Source organism: Sphaerodactylus townsendi, linkage group LG06, assembly GCF_021028975.2.
Source record: "Sphaerodactylus townsendi isolate TG3544 linkage group LG06, MPM_Stown_v2.3, whole genome shotgun sequence".
Taxonomy (NCBI): domain Eukaryota; kingdom Metazoa; phylum Chordata; class Lepidosauria; order Squamata; family Sphaerodactylidae; genus Sphaerodactylus; species Sphaerodactylus townsendi.
This window is the reverse complement of record NC_059430.1, coordinates 117,270,019-117,295,148: the sequence shown is the minus strand read 5'-3', so window position 1 is coordinate 117,295,148 and position 25,130 is coordinate 117,270,019. Positions and strand designations below refer to the sequence as shown.

The window sequence follows — 25,130 nt, the reverse complement described above, 5'->3', positions numbered from 1 at the left end:
TACAGCAAGAGTTTTTTACAGTAACAGAGAAGTTATTAATGCCCCGCCCCCGGAATGCCTGGCCATGCCCCGTCGTGCCGCGCCCCCTTGGCGCTACGCCACTGTTTGAATCCCACCAGCATGGGAACCTGTTACTAAAATTTTTGGATCCCACCACTGCTACCAGGGTACCCAAAGACAATTCTGACTCATTCCTGGTTATAAACGGAGGTTTTCAGGGTGATCAATGCCCTTGTAGGTTGGCGACCACTGAGCACAGGTGCTCGCGCAGGTGCTCGCGCTGGTGGGCTCATGTTCCAATCCCAGATTGCTCTCTGGTGGCATTTCCCATGTGCTACTTCCCAGGGCAGTGCATCGGGCTGTAGTGAAGCTTCCGCAGAAGAACTGCTGGTGTTTTTGAATGCTGATCACCGCATCTGAGTCAGCAAAGCCCTCGTCCTTCAAGACTGCAGAGTGTCACTGCTGATGTATGAAAACGGGGGAAGAGAGCCAGGGAAAAGAAGTGTGCAGAGGCGAAAATTATGTGTCCCTGCTGTCTGGGGATGGGGGGAGGAGAATGCCTCCCTGGCTGCCAGGTCCTCCACTGTTTCCTGGTGGGGGCAATGCCCCTCCTGGGATCCCCATTAGCATCATGAATCTGCTCAGGTCCTTCAGTCAGCTAGTCCTGTTTGTCTTTCTAGCAACGGAGCAAATTCCTAGGAGCCGCAGGACTGGGTTGTTGTTTTTTTGGTAAAGATAAGAGGGAGAGGGGACCTTATTTATTTATTTCACTTAATATCCTGCCCTAAAGGTCAGGCCCTGGGTGGCTAGCAGCATTTAATAAAAAACATTGTTTACAATACACTGACAATAAAAATTCAGCGATATTCATCTAAAATTCATACAGCGCTTAATATTTGCTAAGTTGAAACCACACGGCCAATTGGGAAAGATGAAAATTTAACCCACAATCTGTCAAACGACTCCTCCCATCCTTACTCCATTTAAAATAATATCACAGGGAAGGGAGGGTCGGGGGTGGGCGGATTTGGCAGACCAGCTAGTTGCTGTCCCAACCATAAGCCCGGTGGAACGTCTCTATCTTACAGGCCCTGGGATACTGGACTGGGGCCCTGGTTTCAGCTGAGACATAGTTCCTCCAGGATGGATCCAGAGTGGAAAATGCTCTGGCTCTGGTTGAGGTCTGGGGTGCTGTGTGGTTTCCGGGCTGTATGGCAGCATTCTCTCCTGACGTTTTGCCTGCATCTGTGGCTGGCATCTTCAGAGGATCTGGTTGAGGTCAGTTGGATATTCTTGGGTCTTTGGACCACCAGGAGCTCACTTGCATAATGCCCCCGGGCAGTGGTGGGATCCAAAAATTTTAGTAACAGGTTCCCATGGTGGTGGGATTCAAACTGTGGCGTAGCGCCAATGGGGCTGGGCAGGGCACGACGGGGGCGTGGCCGGCCATTCCAGGGGCAGGGCATTCCTGGGTGGGGCTGTGGCAAGGATGCAGCCGCTGTACCGGTCCTTGGGCGGGAAATGAATGCGCGCAGGCTGCCACGCACACCGGTGCACCTCCTGCTAGACTGCTTCAAGTTCTGCGCGCTACTGCTGAGAGGAGGGGCGTAACTAAGGCAAAAATCACGTGGCAAAATCACCAATTAGTGACCCCCTCTCGGCACACACAAATAATTAGTAACCTACTCTCGGGAACCTGTGAGTACCTGCTGGATCCCACCTCTGCCCCCGGGGTGATATGGATATTCACGGAAAAATGGATAACACAATGGGTATTATCTACCTCCAGTGGATAATATTCATTTTAGGAGATAGCAAAGCTTTGTTTTGAAGTCTGTGAGCTCTCCTTAAGCTAGGCTAGTGAGTGGCTAAATCTTTGGGCGGGAGATCGATTCACTGATGGGCCATCTGCGGGCCTACCCATGGCCAGAGGGGCTTGCCAAGCCAGGCACCCACCTTGGCCCATCAAGGTTAAGTTCATCAGTAAATGCAAGTCTTCCAGAGTGCAAAATCTAATTGCTATCAAGCAGCCAGGTAAGCTGAATTCTGCACCTGGACACTTGGAAAAGCTCCTCACCCACCAGGACGAATGCAAATGCAATTGCAAATAAACAATTGCAAATGCCCCTAATCCCCTCCCCTGGGAGAAGAGAACAAAACAGATACCCACCATGCAAATCACTCCCCGCTGTGCCATGGGAAGAAACACACCTTACCATGACATGCCTTTGAAGGTGCCAGCTTCAGATGCAGGCCAAATGTTAAGAGCTAAAACCACCATACTACGGCCACGCGGCTCGGGAAAACCCACAACAGCCAATAAACTGAATACCTTTTCCAATATGTTCCCTGAATGCCTCCAAGATGACCAGCCCACAACCTGCCTGGATTCAATCCCTTTTTGTTGTCTGTCTGAGAAGACATTACCCCTTTTAAACAATATTTTTAAAATCACATGATTAATTGTTGGTGGTATATGGTTTTTAGAAACATAAGTCCAGTCCAGTCCAGAACCTTTATTAGGCATATGATCAAGAAAATGTCAAACATTTCCAGATACATTTTTGAAAAATCACTCATTGTTACATTGTAAAACACGCCTTAAAAATATGGCAACTGCTTCCGAAATTTCTACATTGGAATTGTTCAGGAGCTTAAACATTTTTCTTTTATCGGAGAAGAGCGTGAATCCTGTTGGTAACAGTGCCCACAAGTCAATTCTGAAGTTGTTATACTTTGAACAATACAGCAAAATATGAGAGATTGAGTCCGATGTATAGGGACAGTACCGGCAGTGACGTTCGTTGTGTGGAATATTGAGAAAGCGCCCTTGGAGGTAGACTGAGGGAAAGGAGTTGCATCTCACTCTGGTTATGACCCATCTATTCTTGCAATCAACTTGTTGTTCCAGATATACAGCTAGGCTTGTTTTCTGGGGAATGATCCTGAGGTATATAGAAACATAAATAGTTTCATATTGAAATAATTTAATATAGAATACTACATACGGGCAGAGGTGGTATCCATCAGGTTCTCACAGGTTCCCGAGAGTAGGTTACTAATTATTTGTGTGTGCCGAGAGGGGGTTACTAATTGGTGATTTTGCCACGTGATTTTTGCCTTAGTTACGCCCCTCCTCTCAGCAATAGCGCACAGAACTCGAAGCAGTGTAGCAGGAGGTGCACCGGCGTGTGTGGCAGCCTGCGCCTGCGTGCATTCGTTTCCCGCCCAAGGACCAGCACAGCAGCTGTGTCCTTGCCACAGCCCCGCTCAGGAATGCCCTGCCCCTGGAATGCCCAGCCACGCCCCTGTCGTGCCCCGCCTAGCCCCATTGGCGCTACGCCACAGTTTGAATCCCACCGCCATGGGAACCTGTTACTAGAATTTTTGGATCCCACCACTGCATACGGGGCTAGAAGAGATATCCGGAGCTGAATTAAGGTTACCTTGATTTGACCTCTGGGTTTCAGTCTGGCAGAGTTCTTCTTCAGGCTCTAGTTGGGTTGCTGCTTCTCTATTTCTCCCTCACATGCTTATGTCCCCGACCAGTGCTGTTAATAAGATCATGTCCCTAATTTTTTATAGATTACATTTAATGTTCAAAGTGCACCCCTAATCCTAATGTTTGCCTTTTGAAAATCTATTGCGCTGGAAATCATCCAGATTTACAGGAGTTACCAAATTTTGTAACTTTCCTGCTGACCCTGTAAATTGCAAGCAGGTGTTATTTCCACCGACAATGGAGAAATGCAGAGAAGAGCTGCTAGGAGATGCTGTTATTTCTAAGGGGAGGACTTCACAGGGCGTGCAGGCTAGGCCTGGGCTCCTTAACTGTGCATTAACAGTCAGATGTGAGTTGTGGATTCTCCTCAGTTTGTTGTGCGTGTCCTCAGCCCAGTTTGGGGATAGGGCCACAGTGTACATGGAGAACAGGTTTCAGTCCCTTCTCCCTTTCATGGCTTTTCCAACCTGAAGTTGATCTGGGCGTGTTATTGGGAGAACCCATGTTCATCTCAGGGGACTTGTAAATTTCCCCAGTGTATCAAAGAGCAGCCACCTCACAATTCTTTTGGGTCACAAAAATGGTACAGGGTAAGGGGCAGGTGGCCGAAGCCCCCTTCTTCATGGTGCTGTGATTCCGAACTGAATTAGTTACTGTGTATGGGAACTGAGTAGAACCCACAAATCACTTTGAAGCATTGTAAAGTGGGAGATGCCCAAACCCAATCCATGTATGCACTCCATTGGGTTGGCAACACTGGGCTGGCAAATTCCTAGAGATTTTGAGGGTGGAACATGGGGAGGGTGAGAGATTTGTGAGGTAGAGGGACCTCAGTGGGGTACAATGCCACATTGGCCACTCTCCAAAGGCACCATTTTCTTCAGGGAAAACTGATTGCTAAGTCTGGAGATCAGTTGTAATATTGAGAGATCTCCAAGTATCAGCTGGAGGCTCGCAGCCTTAGTACCCTAAGGTATAGCGGAATGGGGTTTTAACCAACATTTATACATAAATGGTAGCCTTGGCAATGGGGTATGGTGGACCTGAATTAACTTGGAGGATTACATTCTGTTTTATGAACCCAGAATACAATGATCTCATCTGTGGGGAGTTTGGAAGAACATGGCTCTTGATCAGTCTGAGCTCTGCTAGCTCCCAGCTGCACTCACTGAAGGGGCAAATTACCAGCTAAAGAGTAGACCACGTCTAACTCTTGCCTCCTCAATGTTTTGAGGCCCTTTAAAATGACAGGTGGACTAGTTTGGGCTTACTTTGACCCACTAGTTTTGACAATATTCAGGATCAGTCAGTTCCAGCTTGCCATTTTGACTGAAGAGACTGCCCTCTTCACCCACCTTTAATTTTTTTTTCTCTTCAGTCTGTTACTTCCATTTTCTCTGTGGTGTCTTTCTTTTACTTTTTTCTGGGTCTGCTACAAAACTTGGAGTACTGAAGGAATTAAAAAACATTTTTGTCAGCTAAATGAAGAAGCTTTCTCTGTTTTTCTTTGTTTCAACAACACTAAATGGATTTCAAGATTCACAGACTTGAAAGCATCCAAGATGGAGGCCGACAATAAACAGGCTGATCTAGTGATTTATTGACTCTATTGAATGTGGAACTCTTCTCGGCCGTGAGATGTGATGATCAGTAAACTCTTGAAGTGATTTATAAGAGTGTGATAGACTTTGTTCAAGATCTGTTCTGTCTCTTGAATCAAAGTTACTTTGATTTTTTGTGATCAGAACTTGTACAGTTGCAAGATTTGTTGTTACTGAGAAGAAGCCTTGGAAAACTGGACCTCAAAACATTTCTGACTGACTATTTAGGATTGGCTTTGTTTTTTTGGATTGGAGTTATTATCTTTTTGGCTTGGCCTTGGCCTGCACAGTTACAAAGTATTTAGCATACAGAGTGGATTACAAACTTTTTGACCTAGAAAATACAAGATTATTGGACATATTGAAAATACAAGATTGAAAATACAAGATTATTGAACGAGGAGCAGCAGTGGCGTATGAGGTTAAGAGCTTGTGTATCTAATCTGGAGGAACCGGGTTTGATTCCCAGCTCTGCTGCCTGAGCTGTGGAGGCTTATCTGGGGAATTCAGATTAGCCTGTACACTCCCACACATACCAGCTGGGTGACCTTGGGCTAGTCACAGCTTCTCGGAGCTCTCTCAGCCCCACCTGCCTCACAGGGTGTTTGTTGTGAGGGGGGAAGGGCAAGGAGATTGTAAACCCCTTTGAGTCTCCTGCAGGAGAGAAAGGGGGGATATAAATCCAAACTCTTCTTCTTCTTCATATGTGCGTTCAAGACTGATAAGGACCTGATTTCTTCTTTGTTGAAGTCACATGGAATTTTGACTGTATATGGTGGTGTCAGGGTTTTTTTGGGAAAGATTTATAAGTTCTTAAGAGACCTTTTTGTAAAGGTAATGATTGCTGGAGGCTTAGGATGAAGCTACATTGAAATTTATAACTATTCAGCCAAAGACAGCTTCATATCTATCATAATGGGACGGGACTGCTTTTTGCTGACTGGGGGAACATAAGCAGTTTCACTGTAAACAATCATTCTTTGGAGTTTTGCCAATAACTTATGTTTTCTGATTGAACAGCCCCATTTACTCTGATATGTTGCTGCCACCTACTGGAATGGAGATAATTAAATAGCTTCAGTTAATCCTTGCAACTAAGCCAATTAGAACACAAAAGGAAAGAAAATTTTAGGAGTTTGAAACAAGAAATTCAGCAAACCCAATTCAGTATCAAAGAACAGTATCAAAATACAGTGGAACCTCGGTTTTCATTGCCTTTGGTTTTCATCGGTTTTCGTTTTCATCGATTTTTTCCGTGAAAAACTTGTCTCGGTTTTCATCGATTTGCCTCGGTTTTCATCGATTTGGAGTAAGGTTCAGGGGTTTGTGGAGAAAAATCACCCGGACAAAGCTGTTGTAGGCCGTGTCTGCAACTTGTTTAATGACAACTTGTTTAATTGCCCCATTTCAGACAAATCTTAAAGAGGCGTCAGAAACAGACCTCTTTGGACAGTTTTCTGGTGCGACATTAGTCCACTGGCTCTGAAGCTGGTCCTAGTGTTATTGTTTGTTACTGTTTTCAGCATTAAATACTATGTTTATTCACCCGAAAATGTGTTTTTGGTATGTTTTTTGGAGTGCCTAGAATGGATTAATTGGATTTACATTGATTCCTATGGAAAAGTTTGCCTCGGTTTTCATCGGTTTCGGTTTTCATTGATTCTTTTTGGACGGATTACCAACGAAAACCGAGGTTCCACTGTACCTACTCTGCAGTTCATTCTTTATGACCTGCAGAGTATAAGACAGGAACTATTTTCAAACCTGCTTATATTCAGTTGACAAGTTCAGAAGAATGTCCAAGATTCAGCCAATCAGACCCCACTGGAATTCTTTTGCCAATCAAATAACCCGCAGAAAAGAATATTGAGCAAAGAGGAAACCACAGGAGAACTAGATCTTGAAAAAGAATTTGTTGACAGTCCATGAAAATATATCCCAGTTGGTTGTGGTGGGTTTTCTGGGCTGTGTGGCCATGGTCTGGTGGATCTTGTTCCTAATGTTTTGCCTGCATCTGTGTGTAACAGTGTGTAACAGACTTCCCTCTGAAGATGCCAACCACAGATGCAGGTGAAATGTTAGGAACAAGATCCACCAGACCATGGCCACACAACCTGGAAAACCCATCACAACCAGTTGAATTCGGCCATGAAAGCCTTCAACAATATCCCAGTTGGTGAAGACCTACTTGAAACTGAGGAGACCTACTAGTGAGAACTGCTAGTGGTAAGATCCCTGAAGAAAGATGAGCTTAATTTTCTAAATAAAAATTCCCTTGAAAGAAGAAGCAGAACATAAACAATTTGGTAACATGTCTTATAGATGAAGATTTTGTTAGTCTCCAGGATTGACTTTAGAGGAATGCCACCAGTAAATATAAAAGGTCACCCACCCAGGAAACTGCAAGAAAATGTACTGACTCTTTTGAAATTTCAAGAACAAATCCCAGAGAAAAAGGTAGAATCTTTTAAAGATCATTTACTTGGAAGATTGCAAGAAAAAGGATGTAAAAAAATTGAGTTTATGCTGGAAATCTGTCTTATTCTTTTTTATGTTAAAAGATTTAAAAAGTTTTTGGGATATTAATTTATTCTAGAGTGTTAAAAATATCATATCCATAATGCTAAATAATTTTAATATGTACTACTTATTTGAATTTGATACTCTTCTATTTTTTTCCTTTTTTCATTCCTTTCCCCATATTATTTAGAATGGTACTTCGCATTCTCTAAGTCAGGGGTAGGGAACCTGCGGCTTGAGAGCCGCATGCAGCTCTTATGCCCTTGCACTGTGGCTCCACGAGCCGAGCTGCCGGCCCCATCCTTGCCCGCCCTGCAGGCAGCAGGGCGGGCGCACCAACTGCCCACGGTCGGCTGGGCCGCGCCGCGGGCTTCCCCTCTCACCTGCCCCGTTGGAGCGGGGCGGGCGATTTCCCGGTGGCCGGCGAGGCCAAGCCGCCGGCTTCATCCTTGCCCGCCCTGCAGGCAGCAGGGCGGGCGCATCCATGTGCTTCTCAGAATGAGCGGAGTAAAAGGTAAAAAAAAAAAACCTATATATATAGTGTTAACTTTATTTTAAATGTCAAAAATTATTTGCGGCTCCAAGTGTTTTCTTTTCCCGTGGAAAATGGGTCCAAATGGCTCTTTGAGTGTTAAAGGTTCCCTACCTCTGCTCTAAGTATAAGGTTATATCTGACTAATACGGTTCTGATATATAAGAGCATAAATTAATGTATACCTCTCTAACATATTATTTCAATATGAATTTATTTACCAAATGTAGCAACTGTAATTGATGAATCATTTCAGTAAGGCATAAATTTAACACTACTTTATAGGTTATAATATTTAAGGCAAGACTGTTTAACATATAGTGTTAAGTTTTTGTCTTGCCAAAATGTTTTTAACATACAAGAGCTTAAATCTATATTTTTAACAAGTTTTGTTACTGTGAAGGGATTGCAAAATCCATATATCAAGCCTGTTTTTTCCCCTTCTTTTTCATTATATTTTAAATTGTAACTGGTATTTCTTATAGTTCAATCAGTAATTAATGTAGATCCACTGTTTATTATTTTTTCTTCTCCTTTTCTCTTTTCTGTATCAAGTTCCAATTTTCCTGGAAAACAATAAAGCATATTTGAAAAAAAAAATGATCTCATCCATGGCAGCATCAGGTGAATCACTCTTGTGAAAAGGCTCACGCCCCCTTAAGAAATGAATATTCAGATCTAGAGGAAAACATCTGTGGGTGATACAAGCTGAGAAAAATAATTTTGAAAGGCGTGGAGGAGGGGAAAGAAATCGAGGGCAGCTGAGCCAGGGAGATAAGACCTAGGCCAAGTGTTTGCTCCTTGTCTTGCAGGTAGTTGACACTTGAGCTTAGTTAGACACTCTGGATCCTTGGATCTCAGTCCCCAGCTCACCGCCTCTGACCCTGTGCATACTGTATCAGTGGAATCAGCCCAGCATGGTCCTTGTGACCAGAGGTGGGATCCAGCAGGTTCTCACCAGTTCCCGAGAGTAGCAAAGGTAGAAAACGGGATAATTCTCCCTGTTGGGCTGTTTTAAAAACATGTTTTAGAAATATGGTAAAGTCCCTTGTTTAAGGAAAGTATCCTTCGTTTGATATCTACAAACAAAATTAAGTATTTGGAAGTATTACGTATTTGACAGGCAGTCAATTAGAGGAGAAGTAGTTGTTTCTGTTGGCAGTGGAGGATAGGACTTGCTATAATGAGTTTAAATTATGGACAGAAAGATATAAGCTGGAAATTAGGAACTTTTTTTACAGTAAGAGTTTTTTACAGTAACAGAGAAATTATTAATGCCCCACACCCGGAATGCCCAGCCACGCCCCCGGCGTGCCCCGCCCAGTCCCATTGGCGCTACGCCACTGTTTGAATCCCACCACCATGGGAACCTGTTACTAAAATTTTTGGATCCCACCACTGGTTGAGACATGCTTTGACGTTTGGGTAGCTGCATAGTCCCAGAGAGATATATTAGCTAGAATGCCAAACTAGAATCGGGGAGATCCAGGTTCAATTCCCCACGCGATAATCCCTGCCTCTCAGTTTACCCTATCAGGCACTCTGACCTGGATGGCCCATGCTAGACCAACGTTGCCAGATCTCAGAAGCCAAGCAGAGTCAGCCTCAGTTATTACTTGGATGTGAGGTTGCCAAGGTAGTCCAGGATTGGCAACTCTCTTTGTTTGCCTCTTGACTTGACAATCCTGCTAGGCAGTGGTGGGATTCAAAAATTTTAGTAACAGGTTCCGATGGTGGTGGGATGCAAACAGTGGAGTAGCGCCAGTGGAGATGGGCGGGGCACAATGGGGGCGTGGCCAGGCATTCCAGGGGTGGGGCATTCCTGGGCGGGACTGTGGCAAGGACGCAGGGTGCATGTGCCCCAGGTGCAGTTCCCCTTCGCCCCGCCTCTAGATTCAAATAATGACTGTTTAAAGTATTAAAAAAGCAATATACCATATGGTAGTGTATTATTTCTTTTTTATATAATTATATTGATTGATCTTAAATAATAGCATAAGTAAGGAGAGAAACCAAAAACTGTTTACAATTGTTAACATATTACAAACATATTTTAATTGTTCATCATCTCTGAACCCACCCAGCTGGGACACATCCTCTCTATTGCCTCCCCTACTTCCCCTATATTTCCCTCCCTCCCTTACTTTCTACTTCCCCTTCAGATTCCTATCATCACTACTTTATCTATTCCACCTTGAAAGAAAAAACTAACAGAGGGAGAGATCCAAAATCCTTAATCAAAAAGAATAGTTTAAACTCCTCTCTTTCCAATATAAATTTCAAGGGGAAAAAGAAAATGAAAATCTTTACCGATAATAACTTTTCCCAACTCTTTTATACCAATGAACAAAAAAAATAGAATTACTAGTATATTGTATTATTTCATACAAGTTCATACACACATGGGGGGTGCCATGGGGGCAGGGGGGCTGCAAGCCCTGGGGGTGATTTTGCATCCCCCACTTGACGAGATTTGTTGTACCCAGGGACAGAGATTATCCCCTTGTCCCTAGTGGAGTTAATCATTAATAACCGGTTCTCCGAACTGAGAACATTTTAGTAACCGGTTCTACCGAATAGGGGCGAATAGGCTGCATCCCACCTCTGCTGCTAGGTCACCATAAGATGAAGGACCCTTCCGTCACCACCCAACAGATAAGGCAGGCTGACCAGACAGCCCCGCCTTCAAACAATTTGTCCTGTGTCCCGCGGGTTATTTCAATTGTCCTGATTTTTGGGAGGCTGCCGCACTGCCTTCTGGGGTGCAAGGCAGTGCGGCAGCCTCCCACGCACACGGCCGCAGGAGCACGGCCTTCTGGGACTTGCCGTTTCCCGCCCTGTGACAGGGCGGGAAACGGCAAGCCCCAGAAGGCCATGGCTATAAAGGCCTGGCGGCTGCGCTGCGTACATGATACAAGACGTCAGCTTGCTACCCCCCGTCTCCTTGAATTCACCACAAAGGTGACCATCTGGTCACCTTAAGATAAGGTCATTGTGAGGATAATATGGAGATGAACCTTGTACATCTCTTTGAGTGGAGCATAAACACCTCTTTTGGTTGAGTGGCGTATTTTTGTTTAAACAGTGTATCCACCTTCTGTTTCCTCGGTTGCTTCTGGGCAAGAATATCTCTGGCTGTTGTGAGAACACTTGCGTTTTCCCCCCCTCATGCTGTCCCCAATTTATCCTGCCCCACTGGGCCTTCTTCCAGTCCTCCAAAAACATTCTGGGAGCACAACTGTGTCTCTGTTCCCTCCTCCCGCCAACCACAAGTGAAGCTCCCTGAACGAGGTTACGGTGGGTTAAGGAGTCGGTGGGTGCTGGCAACTGACGCTGTGGTTGCATTAGTCAGAACTGCCATGGCAAACCTTGCTGGGAGGTTTTAATTGGCAGTAGCTGATACCTTGTGGGAAGCAGAGAAAGGGGATTCCGAGGCCTACCCTGAATCGCGAGCTGCGGACGCACAATGGGGCAGAGAACGGCAACTTTCCCCGTACATTGAGGCTCTTTACGGTGCAATTCTCAGCCGAGTAACTTCCTTGTAATGTTATTGAAGCCAATGGGCTCACAAGAGGGTTCTTTTGGTAGGGGCGATGCTGTTTGTGAACCCTTTCCAGCACAATTCCAATACTCTGGGATATTCTGGGAATTGCCCATATCAGGTTGGTCTGGCTGGGTCACCCGCGCACCAGACAACCTGGGAAACGGCTTCCAAGAGTCGAGGGTGGTGGGGGCAGATTCCAGTTAATGGGACCAGCTGATCTCTCTTAAATCCTCCTTGAACTCCTCTCCAGAGTAAGCTGCATTCTCTCTGCTGGGAACATGAGAACCACCTGCTTGCATTAGAGAGTCCATCTGCCTCAGCAGTCTAACAGTGGGCAGTCAGATAACTCTGAGATGACTGTGATCCAAGGCAGTAGTCTGCCCTGTTGACTGTCCCCAGTTTCTGTTTCTCAGCTATATCTTCTGTGCACATGGTGGCAGTGGCATAGCGCCAAGGGGATGGGTGTGTGCACGATGTACCGGGCGCACGCCAGTGCGGAGGGGTGGAGGGTGTGTGGCAAGGGCGTGGCGGGGTGCAGGGCACATGCGTGCCCCAGGCGCAGTTCTCCCTCGCTCCAGCCCTGCATGGCGCGTCTATTGAGGTGTCATGGCTCATAGGCAGCAATATACCCGTCACCTGTAAACATGTCTGATTCCTTTGAAAAGCCATCAAAGCTCCTGGGTATCGCCACATCTGTGGCGTTATGTTCTTTAATTGAGAAATATGTACCTGGGTTTTCTTCCCAGTGGGAAACCAAATTGACTTACAGCACCATATCTGACCTACTCTTTTTTTATCTTCAACCCTGCGAGGTATGTTAGTTGAGAGGAAGTGACTGGCCCAAGGTCACCCAACAAGGATCCATGACAATGGGAATTTGAACCTGAGACTCCCAGATTTGACAGTCTAACCATTCCACATGTTTGATCTGAATTTATATGCCTTTTGCTTATTCTGGAATGCAAGAAATTCCATCCACCCTTGTGTTCCCTTCCTAGATCCATGATACTCTTTACTTCTAGCAATAGATTCTTTCTCTGTTTCTGCTTTTCGTAATGGGGTTTGTTATTTATTAGGTTGCTTAGGTTTTTATAACCATATAGTAAAATATTTTTTTTAAAAAGATTTTTTTTTAAAAAAAATCTGGATTTCTGGATTTAAAGCACTTTGAGAGTTTTAAAGGCCAACTGCTTAAAGATCAGTAAAGAAAACGATTGGCCTGCAGTGGCAACATCCTTTCTTGATGAACTACTAGAGACTGGTAAAATTTATCCCAACCATTTGTGAACCAGAGCTCACTGCAATTGACCAAGATAACTCTCCCCCCTTCCGCACAAGCAAAATAATGCGTTTTCAAACCACTTTCACAGCTGTTTGCAAGTGGATTTTGCCATTCCGCACAGCTTCAAAGAGCACTGAAAGCAGTTTGAAAGTGCATTATTCTGCTTGTGCGGAATGAGCCTCTGACTCACAAACAGCTTAAACTAGGGTAGATGTTGTTAGTCTTCCTGATGCCCATAGAATTCACGGCTGGGTAGTATTCTCCAACTAATGAGATTTCTGCCTGTCATGCAACTGTGCGAAGCTCCATCAGAAAGAAAAAAAGATGGCTGATGACAGAGAGAGATTAGAGTAAGCAGGGCAGAAACTGAACATGGGCACGGAATTTGTTTTGCCCTTTGTAAGTAATTTCTTTCCCTCCTGCCTCTTGCAGTGACGTTATGCCAGGGGGGCTGCGTGGAGGTGGAGTCGCATACGGAAGCCGTGCTGGGCCAAACCTTCAAGATCATATGCATCTCTTGCAAGAAGCGGAGCGAGACGGTGGCCGTGGCCTTCACCGAGTGGTTTTTCAAGGAGCAGGGAACGGATGAGCTAGTCAAGGTGGGTGCTGCGGCGACAGAAGGACACAGGGCAAAAACTGGGGCCTATTCCCTATGGATGGAGGAACTGTGTACATGATTTTGCTAGCAAGGTGGGAAGCTGTCTCATTTACCTGGTTCCTCCCCCGAGCCACTGAGGAGTGGGAGAACAGATAGCCTCCACATATTGATGCAACAGGGATGTCCCCTAGTCTGTGGAAAATATCATAGAGACTAGAGGAAGCAGCCCAGAGCATTACTCAGAAATGTCATCACATCCTCTTTGGACTCTTCCATCTTCAGGCACTTCTCCACATATCATCTTGTGTTTGCTGGATATAGAATCATGGCGTTGGAAGGTGCCATACAGGCTATCTAGTCACAGGTGCCATACGGGCGTTGCTTAATTCACGATTAGCCTACAGCAGGGGTCTGCAACCTGCGGATCTCCAGATGTTCATGGACTACAAGTCCCATCAACCCCTGCCAGCATGGACAATTGGGATGGGAATTGTAGCCCATGAACATCTGGAGAGCCGCAGGTTGCAGACCCCTGGCCTAGAGCGTCCCTGACAAGTGTTTGTGCAGTTGCTGCTTGAAGACAGTGGGAATTCGAACCAGAGTTTTTCAGATCCTCGTCTGACATGGTTCACTACTACACCACATTGGCTCATAAGACATGCACCTATGAAGGGCATTCACTTTGCAACACACATGGTTCGAGGAGGCAGCTTGATGCATTGGGCTAATCAAGTTCAATTTCTAAGTGCCCAGCGTTTAATGACATTACTTTATTCCTTCCCAAAGGGCTTGTGTGCAGTACAGATTTCTGTGTACCTGGTGTTCCAGACAGCTGTTCCTAGGGCTATGTTTGCTAACTGCTTAAATGATTAACCACTTCAGAAGCACCTGTATGAGATTCTTCTTAGAGGGGAAAAACATGGATGGAACTTTCCCTGCTGGGGCAGGGGTGGGGACAGGACAGTGTAAGTGGATTCTACCCAAAATGTGGCTGGCTGGCTGGCTATTTTATTTTATATGCCGCCTTTCCCATTATGACTTCAGGGTGGCTTCTGTCATATCAAGTACACTAAACACATTCTAAAATTTAAGATGGCAATTCAAATCTTAGTTAAAAATAATAACAGTAATGCGGGGAGGGGAGTTGGTATGTCAGAATAGATGGAAATTGTTGATGCCTCCAATGTAAGCCTGGTGGAACAGTCCCAACTTACAAGCCCTGCGGAAATCAGCATGCCTGTAGGACGGTGACGGCGAACCTTTTTGAGACCGAGTGCCCAAATTGCAACCCAAACTGCACTTGTTTATCGCAAAGTGCCAACCCGGCAACTGAACCTGAATGCTGAGGTTTTAGTTTAGAACAAACTGGTTCACTCCCTCTTCCTCCACCCCACCTGCTCGAGAAGGGGCCAGCCAGCCTGCTCAAGCCTCCAGCAAGTCCCGCGCACACCGCTCTGTGCCTCTCTAGCATCTCTGCCTCCTCTGCACCCCCACCTCGGGCAGGAACACAGGCACCAGGTCCTCCAGCCGAGTCCTCCCTGCTCACCGTGGTGCACGCATGTCAAACTCAGTGGCCCAGGCCAGCCTAGATGTGTGTGTGGGGTGGTGGTGGTGATTTTCCGCACCCCACATGACAAACTCTGTGTGCGCGTGCCCACAGAGAGGGGTCCGAGTGCCACCTCTGGCACCCGTGCCATAGGTTCGCCATCACTGCTGTAGGACCTGAGTTTCGTCAGACAGAGCGTTCCACCAGGATGGGCCAAGGGCCAAGAGTGCCCTGGTGGTGGCTGAGGTCAGCCAGACCTCTTTTGGGTCAGGGATCAGCAGTAGGTTGTTACTTGCTGATTGCAATGCTGTTTGGGGTGGGTGGGTATTGACCGTGTCAATTTAATAAATGAGAGCCAGAGCGGTGTAGCGGTTAAGAATGATGGACTCTAATCTGGAGAACTGGATTTGATTCCCCACTCCTCCGCGTGAGCAGCGGGCTCTTATCTGGTCAACTGGATTTGTTCCCCCACTTCTACATTTCTTCTGGGCGACCTTGGGCTAGTCACAGTTCTCTCAGAACTCTTTCAGTCCCACCTACCTCCAAAGGTTCTGTTGTGCGAAGAGGAAGGAACGGAGTTTTGAGACTCCTTACAGTTGAGTAAAGTGGGGCATACATCCAAACTCCTCTACTACTTTTAGACATCAGTGCTGGAAGAGTGGATAATGTTTACGGTGGACTGCCACTGCCCATCCCCTCCTGCAATAAGTGAATTCTAGATCAACTCAAGAATGACGTGTCCCTAGAAGCTAAAATGACTCAATTGAGGCTGTCATACATTGGTCGCATAATGAGAAGAGATAGAAAGATAGTGCAGAGAAGGGCAACGAGGATGATTGAGGGACTAGAGCGCCTTCCTTATGAGGAGAGGCTGCAGCGTTTGGGACTCTTTAGTTTGGAGAGGAGACGTCTGAGGGGGGATATGATTGAAGTCTATAAAATTATGCATGGGGTAGAAAATGTTGACAGGGAGAAATTTTTCTCTCTTTTTCACAATACTAGAACCAGGGGGCATACATTGAAAATGCTGGGGGGAAGAATTAGGACTAATAAAAGGAAACACTTCTTCACGCAACGTGTGATTAGTGTTTGGAATATGCTGCCACAGGAGGTGGTGATGGCCACTAACTTGGATAACTTTAAAAGGGGCTTGGACAGATTTATGGAGAAGTCGATTTATGGCTACCAATCTTGATCCTCTTTGATCTGAGATTGCAAATGCCTTAACAGTCCAGGTGCTCAGGAGCAACAGCCGCAGAAGGCCATTGCTTTCACATCCTGCAGGTGAGCTCCCAAAGGCACCTGGTGGGCCACTGCGAGTAGCAGAAAGCTGGACTAGATGGACTCTGGTCTGATCCAGCTGGCTTGTTCTTATGTTCTTAAGAGAAGAATTACTGGAAAAGACAATAATGCTAGGAAAGGTTGAAGGCATCAGGGAAAGAGCAAGACCCAACATGAGATGGGGGACCGCATTACCCCATATGTCCCTTCTAGGCCTCTGCGCTTAGCAGAGGCCAATTTACTGCTGGTCCCCGGCCCCTCCATGATGCGGCTGGCCTCCACCCGGGCCAGGGCTTTTATGGCCCTGGCCCCTGCCTGGTGGAACACTCTACCTCCAGCTATCGTAATCTGGCATTCTGTGGGACCTCGGGGTGAGTTCTTGCAGGGCTGGGCCTGTAAGACTGGATGTTGTTCCACCGGCTTTTGGAGTGTCCGCCGCTTTTGATGTACCCCCCCCCTTTTTTTCCTTCTTTTTCCTGTCCCCTCTCCCCGCCTCTCCCTCCCTCCCTCTATACTCTTCTTGTGGGGTTCCTTGTGCTGAGTTCCCTTACCACCTATGGGACTCCTTCCCCTCCTTTTTGAGAGGGTTTTAATAAGGATTTGTTACGGACGCTGTTTTTATATGCTGATTGTTCTCTTTTAAATGGTTTTAATTGTATCTTGTTTTAATCTGTTGTTCACCGCCCAGAGCCCTTCGGGAGTAGGGCGGTATAAAAAACTCAAAAATAAATAAAAAATAAAAAATAAGTAAAGCTATGACCCTCAAGTTTGCAAGGCCTGACCAATGCTGTTAACAATGGGATGTTTGGGAAGACACTGATTCATAGAGTCGCTATGAGTTGAATACGACTTGAGGATACATAACACACGTAACCAGAGGTGCTTGCTCATATCCATCTCTCATTTTTTGGGGATACTAAAAGGGATTCGGCAACATGGTGTAGAGGTTAGTGTGTTAGACGGGGACCTGGGAGAGCCAGGCTCAAACTCCTTCCCCGCCAGTCACTTCTCAGGTTAACCTATCTTGCAAGGTTGTCATTGTAAGCATTAAATGGAGAAGGGCTGAACAACGTTGTCAACCGCTTTGGGCCCCCACTGAGGAGAAACACAGAGTATAAATATTATCGAAATAACTCTTCAGTTGTAATCGAAAACTTTCATGAGCAGCTTGTATGAAGAGGTACATAAAACTCAAGGACTATTTTGTTTAGGAGCAGCAGTGGCGTAGTGCCTAAGAGCAGTGGCTAAGAGCAGGTTCACTCTGATCTGGAGGAACCGGGTTTGATTCCCAGCTCTGCCGCTTGAGTTGTGGAGGCTTATCTGAGGAATTCAGATTAGCCTGTACACTCCCACACACGCCAGCTGGGTGACCTTGGGCTAGTCACAGCTCTTCTGAGCTCTCTCAGCCCCACCCACCTCACAGGGTGTTTGTTGTGAGGGGGGAAGGGCGAGGAGATTGTAAGCCCCTTTGAGTCTCCTACAGGAGAGAAAGGGGGGATATAAATCCAAACTCCTCTTCTTCTTCTTCTTCTTCTTCTTCTTCTTCTTCTTCTTCTTCTTCTTCTTCTTCTTCTTCTTCTTCTTCTTCTTCTTCTTCTTCTTCTTCTTCTTCTTCTTCTTCTTCTTCTTCTTCTTCTTCTTCTTCTTCTTCTTCTTCTTCAAGAAAGGAGGCCAAATAAATTGTGGTGGAAATGCTAGCGTTTGAGACATTTTAATTGTTGTTGTGCCCTGGAATTCAAGGTGGTGTGCTTGAGGGGTCCGTAAGAGCTCTCTTCCAAAATTGGTCAGCTTCAGTAAGGAAGATGTACCAAGTGCCTTCGTATCGTGCCCTAGGATCACATCGTTGCAGCATCTCACCAACTCTACCCTTTTTGAGCATTGGTTTATTCTACCATCAAGTCACAGCCGACTTACAGAGAATTTCTAGGGTTTTCAGGGCAAGAGACAAACAGAGGTGGTTTGCCAATGCCTGCCAATGCGCAATCACTCTGGACTTCCCTGGTGGAGTCCCCTCCAAGTGCTAACCAGGGCTGACCCTGCTTAGCTTCCAAGATCTGGCGAGATCAAGTTAGCCCAAGCAGTGGTTTTCATTCCTTGCCTCTGATGCAGCCCCTTCCCATCTTACCTCCCCAGATCCTTCACTATGACAGCTACAACAAGCTAGAAGTGATGGACGAGCGCTTCGAGGGTCTGGTTGTGTGGAACGGCACCAAGAAAGTGCCGGATTTACAGGACGTGTCCATTTTCATACTTAACGTATCCTACAGTCACGCGGGCGAGTATCTCTGCACTGTGAACCGCACGCTGAACTTCAACGATGTGTTCTTCCACAACGTCATTGTCAACAAGACGATTCACATAGGGGTGGTGCCTAAAGGTAAGCACAAAATTTGTCAAAAAGGAGAGCAAGGCTGGTATGGAGAGGACCTGGCTGAGCAGGGAGAGAGAAGAGAGGAATCTTGGCCTTCTGAAGAGTCTTTGCATCTATTTGTTTAAGCAGTATGTTCATCAACTAAAACTTTTTTTATTTAATTTTTTTATTGTATCATTTGAATTTTACAGTTTATAGTAATTTTCTTCTTCATACATTTTCAAACAATACTTTCCCCCCCTTTTCTCCCTCCCGTCATTGCTTCTTCTTCATAGTTTTGTCACACAGTTCTTCATAGTTTTGTCACACAGCAGTAAGTTCATTCTCTGTAGCCTCTTCTCCCATATTTCTTCGTTGACTTGAGCTTCTTTCATCCAGTCCACGTCTATTATCCATATCTTCAAAATGTCATTCTGTTTGTCTTGCCACGTCTTATTTTTGGTTAGTATATCGAAAATATCAAGTGTCACTTGTTCCCAGATATATTCTAACCATCTCTGAAGTGTCCATTTTTTCTTTTCTTTCCAGCCCAAGGCTATTGTTGCATGGGCTGCTATGATCATTATTTTATACATATAACTAGTTCATCAAGTAAAACTTGATTAAATCTCTCTCTCTCTCTCTCTCTCTGTGTGTGCGTGTGTGTGTGTGTGTGTGTGTGTGTGTGTGTGTGTGTGTGTGTGTGAGATGGGGAGACAATCTGAATTTGGCGTGGCAGAAAATTGAGGACACATCTTTAACTGTTTTGGCCCTGGTTTCTGGAATTGCAATTGATCTCCAGACAACAGGATCAGTTCCTCTGGAGCAGAGGTGTTCAACTCTAGCACTTCTGGCAGGGGCGTAACGAGGCAGCCCTGGGCAAACTGTAGCCCTGGGCAAAACCTGAGTTGGATGCCCTTCCCCCACCCATGGGCGGCCACTCCACCACGACCAATTTTTTTTGGCACCAGGACATTGGTGCCTGCAGGGGTGCATTTTTAGACATATCAGCACCACAATTTCAGCATATCATTAGGAGACTGTCCTTATGCTACTCCCCACGTTTGGTGAGGTTTGGTTCAAGGAGTCCAAAGTTATGGACTCCCAAAGGGGGTGCCCCATCCCCCATTGTTTCCAATGGGAGCTAATAGGAGATGGGGGCTAAAGTTTTGAGGGTCCATAACTTTGGCCCCCCTGAACCAAACCTCACCAAACATGGGGGGTAGCATAAGGACAGTCTCCTGATGGTACGCTGAAATTTTGGTGTCGCTAGCCTAAAAACTGCGCCCCCTGCAGGCCAAAAATGGAAAACCACTAAAATACCCAAAAACGAACCCAGCATTTTGATGCCCCCCACAAGGTGATGCCCTGGGCAGCTGCCCACCTTGCCCAATGGGCATTATGCCAGTGGCTTCTGGTTTCTGGAATTGCTAGGTTTCTGGAATTGCAATTGATCTCCAGACAACAGGATCAGTTCCTCTGGAGCAGAGGTGTTCAACTCTAGCGCTTCAGATGTTCATGGACTACAGTTCCCATCATAATGGGAACTGTAGTCCATGAACATCTGAAGGACCAGAGATGGACACCTTTGTCCTGGGGAAAGTGACTATTCTGGAAGGTGAAGTCTATAATATTTTACCATGCTGAGTCCCCCATCCCCCCCTCAAAACACTGACTTCCCCAGGCTCCACCACCTCCAAATCCCGAGGGATTTCCCAACCCAGAATTGGCCACCCTCTTGACAGCTTTCAGTCTTGATGCGTTACAGTAATGAAGAGCAAACCAGAGCCTATGAAAGAGGCCCTCCCTTTCTGACAATAAAGCTGCTCCCGCAGGAAATAGATGCTCTGGTTTGGTGTCCAGTCCAGAGAAGGGTTTTGATTTTGGGGCCTCCTCGTGACACGGGATGCCCTTCAAATTGGTCACTTGGTGTGTTCACCTTGTGGGCTGCAGGCTTTCCCTAATGCGATTTGTTAAAATGGTTTGCGAAAGATTGTAGTCAAAGCACGTTTGCCTCTTTTACTGTCCTGCCTGCAATCCTGCCCCCCACCTGCAACCATTTCCTCCTTTTATAGCACTGCCCCACAAATGTTGTTTCAGCCGTGACTCTGTAACTTCTAAATGTATCTGTGTCTCACCCCCTTTCCGAGTGAACTGAATACTCTTTGGGGCTTGATCTTGTTTTAAAGCAGGCTCTCTTCGTTCCCTCTCCCTTGCCTGGCCTTCCTCTGTAAAACTCAGAGTAATGTATATTCACCTCAAACATCTGATAAAGGGAGCTCTGACTCATGAAAGCGTATGCAGGAATCTGTTCAGTTATGGCCCCATCCAAAGTGTGTGTGTGTGTGGGGGGGAGGGGAGCCTGAATCCGCCGCTAGGAATGGTGAGGGGCCACACCGACAGATTTGCCCTCTCTGGGGCTCTTGCCCAGGCAGAGGAGTGAACCTACTGGTGGGTGACCGCCACAGCCCTTCACTGTGGTGAGACGTGGCAGTGAATGCTGCACCGGTGTCCCTGTGCCCCTACTGGCATAACGGGGGCAGGCCGGGGGCATGGCCGGGAGAGGAACCAATGCTAGTCAGCTTCTGCTCGGGCATTGCCTCTGTTGTACTGGTGGCTGGACTGACACTTACACCCAGCCATTTGGATGGGGCTGTGTTTAAGATGCTAACAAGTGCTCTGTTGGTATAGTGCAGGGGTCTGCAACCTGTGGCTCTCCAGATGTTCATGGACAACAATAATTGGCCATGCTGGCAGGGGCTGATGGGATTTGTAGTCCATGAACATCTGGAGAGCCGCAGGTTGCAGACCCCTGGTTTAGTGGTTAGAATGTCTAGGACAGGGGTGTCCAACTCTGGCGCTTCAGATGTTCATGGACTACAATGGTCTAGGATCTTAGAGACGTCTAGGATCTTAGACGCCTGGCCCAGGATCTTAGACTCCTGGTCTAGGATCTTAGAGACTCAGGTTCGAATCCCTATTCATTTATTAACACATTTACATCCCACTTTAAAATAATATTTTTATTAATTTTCACAGTATATTTAACAGACATAGGAAAAAGATACCAAAAAAAAAATCAAAACAGGAGCAGAGCAAAAAAGAAACACAGTACATCTACCCAAAACTTCATTAATATAATCAGAACATAAATGGATCCTGAAATCCCACTTTTCAAGGTGGCTTCTAATAATATTTTTATAATGTTATCATAGCATTTTCAGTCTAAAATAACAGACCTCCAATCTCCCTACCTTCCCCCGCCACTTTAAAAGTTGCATACCAATTCAAACCCCCTCAAAAGTCCTGTTAAACGGGTTGGGTCTTGAAGAGCCTCTGGGACCGTGGTGGCAAACCTTTGGCAGGGGCTGATGGGATTTGTAGTCCATAACATCTGGAGTGCCAAAGGTTCGTCACCACTACAGAGGTCTCCAAGGAGGGAGCCCCATCTCTTCAGGCAGTCCATTACACAGAGGCAGAAATGTTTCCTAATTAAATTTGATATTCCACCTTTCATTTTGATCCAAAGTGAGTCTGGTCAGTGCCAGACAGCCCATCCTAAGTGGTGGTGTCGCCACAGGTTTGGGGTACAGACCCAGAGGCAAATGAGCCAAACCGACAAAGGAATAAAATTAAAGAAATAATTTTATTCAACCCAACAAGGGCTTCCGCTAGAATCAGGGAATCACACCCAACTGAGCAAAACCAGGGGTTTATAAAGGGTACAAGCCCAAGTATATCAAAAGAAAGAGAAGACCAATTGGTTCAGATAGGATTACAACTGTTCTGTCATAATTAAGTCATCAATATGCCAATATGCCAAGAGATAGTCAGGAGAGGGTCTTAATGTTCCAACAACATGCAGAGACTTAGCTTCGTTGTTTGACCTGATTCAGCATATTTCACACCATGGACATCCTGTTCTTCTGATGTTTCTACTTTCTTATCTGAATGTGCCTTTATGGCCCTGACTTGAATTGAACAATAGAAACTGACTATTGACACTCCTCTGGAGGATCTCAGAATCCTGGTGCCAAGAAAAGTTTGTTCCTAGGCAGGAGACAGGAGTTTCCCCTTTATAGATGCCTAAATTCCGGGGCATGATCTAGAACAAGAGGGGTCTTTTGAAGACACTATGAATCCTATTAGGCTGAATGCTAATATGCCTCTAGTTTGGGGGGATTATTGCTGCTGCTATCTGGGGGCCTGGCTGGAAGAGAAGGCCTGTGCCCAGGCTGACCAGACGTCCCGCTTTTGGCGGGACAGTCCCGCCTTCAAACAATTTGTCCCGCATCCCGTGGGTAATTTAAATTGTCCTGATTTTTGGGAGGCTGCCGCACTGCCTTCAGGGGCACAAGGCAGTGCGGCTGGCGGCGCTTATCGACGCCGCAAGAGCACGTCGCCTGTGCTTAGGAGCTTGCCGCTTTCCTGCACCCTGTCACAGGGGCGGAAAACGGTAAGCCCCAGAAGGTCGATAGCGCTTCCCATGCAGCCGCCTACCCCCCGTCCCGGTTCACAAAGGTGACCATCTGGTCACTTTACCTGTGCCTACAGTGGGGTTGCCAACATAGCTGCCTGATGACCATAGATGGTGTGCAGGAACATATGGAAGGAGGCAGTCCTTCAAATATGTGGCCACCAGCCCAGGTTTTGAAGGGCTTTACCCTACGTCAGAAGCTTTCTGGGTGATCAGTTACATACGTTTCGCCTAAGACATCTTAAAAAAATTTTGAGGATAAAATGGAGGATGGAGAACGATGTGACGTGCTTTGGGTTCCCTCTGGGACAAAAGCAGGGTACAAATGAATAAATGGAAAGGGGAAAAAATCCACCAACAGTAACAACCAGGCTACACCCCAAGCCTAAAATGAGGGTGGGTGGTGATGGGAGTCTGCTTTTGCACACGGAACTTTTCCAGTATGGAAGGGCCACAGCAAATGAAACTAGGCATGCGTATTAGCTGTGTGTGGGTCGGTCTTCTTCGCGTCCTCATCGCTGTCCTTCCTTTCCCAGCAAACCGGGACATGGCGTCCATCGTCTCTGAGATCATGATGTACGTTCTCATTGTGGTCCTGACCATCTGGCTGGTAGCGGAGATGGTCTATTGCTACAAGAAGATTGCCGCGGCAACGGAAGCAGCTGCCCAGGAGAATGCGTAAGCCTCGTGGGTGGATGGGTGGGGGCTGGAAGGGAGGACCGTGGAGAATGGAGGTGGGATGCAGGCACGGGGGCGAGAGGTGTGAAGGGCACAGAAAGATTAGTAGGAGATGGGAAGGGATGGCGGGAAGGGAGGGGGTGAGGAGTTCTGGGAAGTAGTCCCAGGGCCCTTTTGGGGGATGGCTGCTCCGTGACTCACTTTGGCTCGAAACGAAAGGTGGAATATCAAATTTAATTAGGAAATGTTTCTGTTCTACACACGTGCTTGGTGTCCATGCAATGAGGTACTTTTCAGGAGCGCTCGATGTGCTTGTTGGGAGCTGCCAAAGCTGCTATCTCAAAAGCCGACAATTAGTATCTTAGAAGAGGGGAATAATGGGTCCGTACCTCATGTTTCCCCTTTCCTTTCTCTTTCTCTGTTCCCCAACAGCTCTGAGTACTTAGCCATCACATCAGAAAGCAAGGAAAACTGTACAGGGGTGCAGGTAGCCGAATAACCATGCAGGACTGTCGGTGGATGCAGGGATGCCTGGTTGGCAGGTAATTTTCATTGCTGTTGTTACAGCTGTGGGGAAGAGTTGTGGCTCAGGGGTACAGCACCCTGCCATAAGAGAGCCAGCATGGCGTAATGGATAGAGCGTCAATCTAGGCAAGCCGGCTTTGAATCCCACACTCTGCCGTAGATGCTCATTGGCTGATCGTGGGCCAGTCACACCCTCTCAGTTTAACTTACCTCACAGAGTCCTCATTGTGAGAAAATGTGGGGATGGGAGGACCATGTTTGAAGTCTCTTTGAGTTCCCTTTGGGGAGAAAAGCCGGATAAGAATAAATAAATGCTGTGTTTTCCGTATTGGAGGTTCTCGGCCTAACCCCGGACAGCTCTAACTGAAAGGATTTTGCGGGGTAGTGGGAATACCCTTCTTTGCCTGGGGTCAGGAAGAGCTGCTATCATTGCAAGGAGACCCCACTGATATCAAGGGACCATGTCCTGCCTCCCTAAGAGGCAAATGATCACCTTGGCAGTTTATTGATTGATTTCAGATATTTTGGTACCAGTTTTTCAAAGCTCGTAAAAACCCTGGGCTTTCTGCATTCCCTCTTTCTACGCTGCAGACCCCCCCCCATTTGTTTCCCTGTACCGAATAACTCCACAGCTGTTCAGCAGAGAGGTCAAGAAGGCCCCTCAATCCTATTCCAACTGAGCTGCGATCAAGTC

At 46.5% G+C, this 25,130-nt stretch overlaps 1 protein-coding gene across 1 annotated transcript in view; it reads left to right on the top strand.

The window, feature by feature from the left end:
• SCN1B (sodium voltage-gated channel beta subunit 1) overlaps positions 1 to 25,130 on the top strand; it is a 49,618-nt gene that overhangs the window by 14,577 nt on the left and 9,911 nt on the right. Inside the window, exons 2-5 of the mRNA XM_048501953.1 lie at positions 13,414 to 13,580; positions 18,540 to 18,783; positions 23,770 to 23,911; positions 24,344 to 24,453. Coding sequence (XP_048357910.1) covers positions 13,414 to 13,580; positions 18,540 to 18,783; positions 23,770 to 23,911; positions 24,344 to 24,410 — 620 coding nt within the window. The 3' untranslated portion in view covers positions 24,411 to 24,453. The remainder of the gene's footprint in view (positions 1 to 13,413; positions 13,581 to 18,539; positions 18,784 to 23,769; positions 23,912 to 24,343; positions 24,454 to 25,130) is intronic.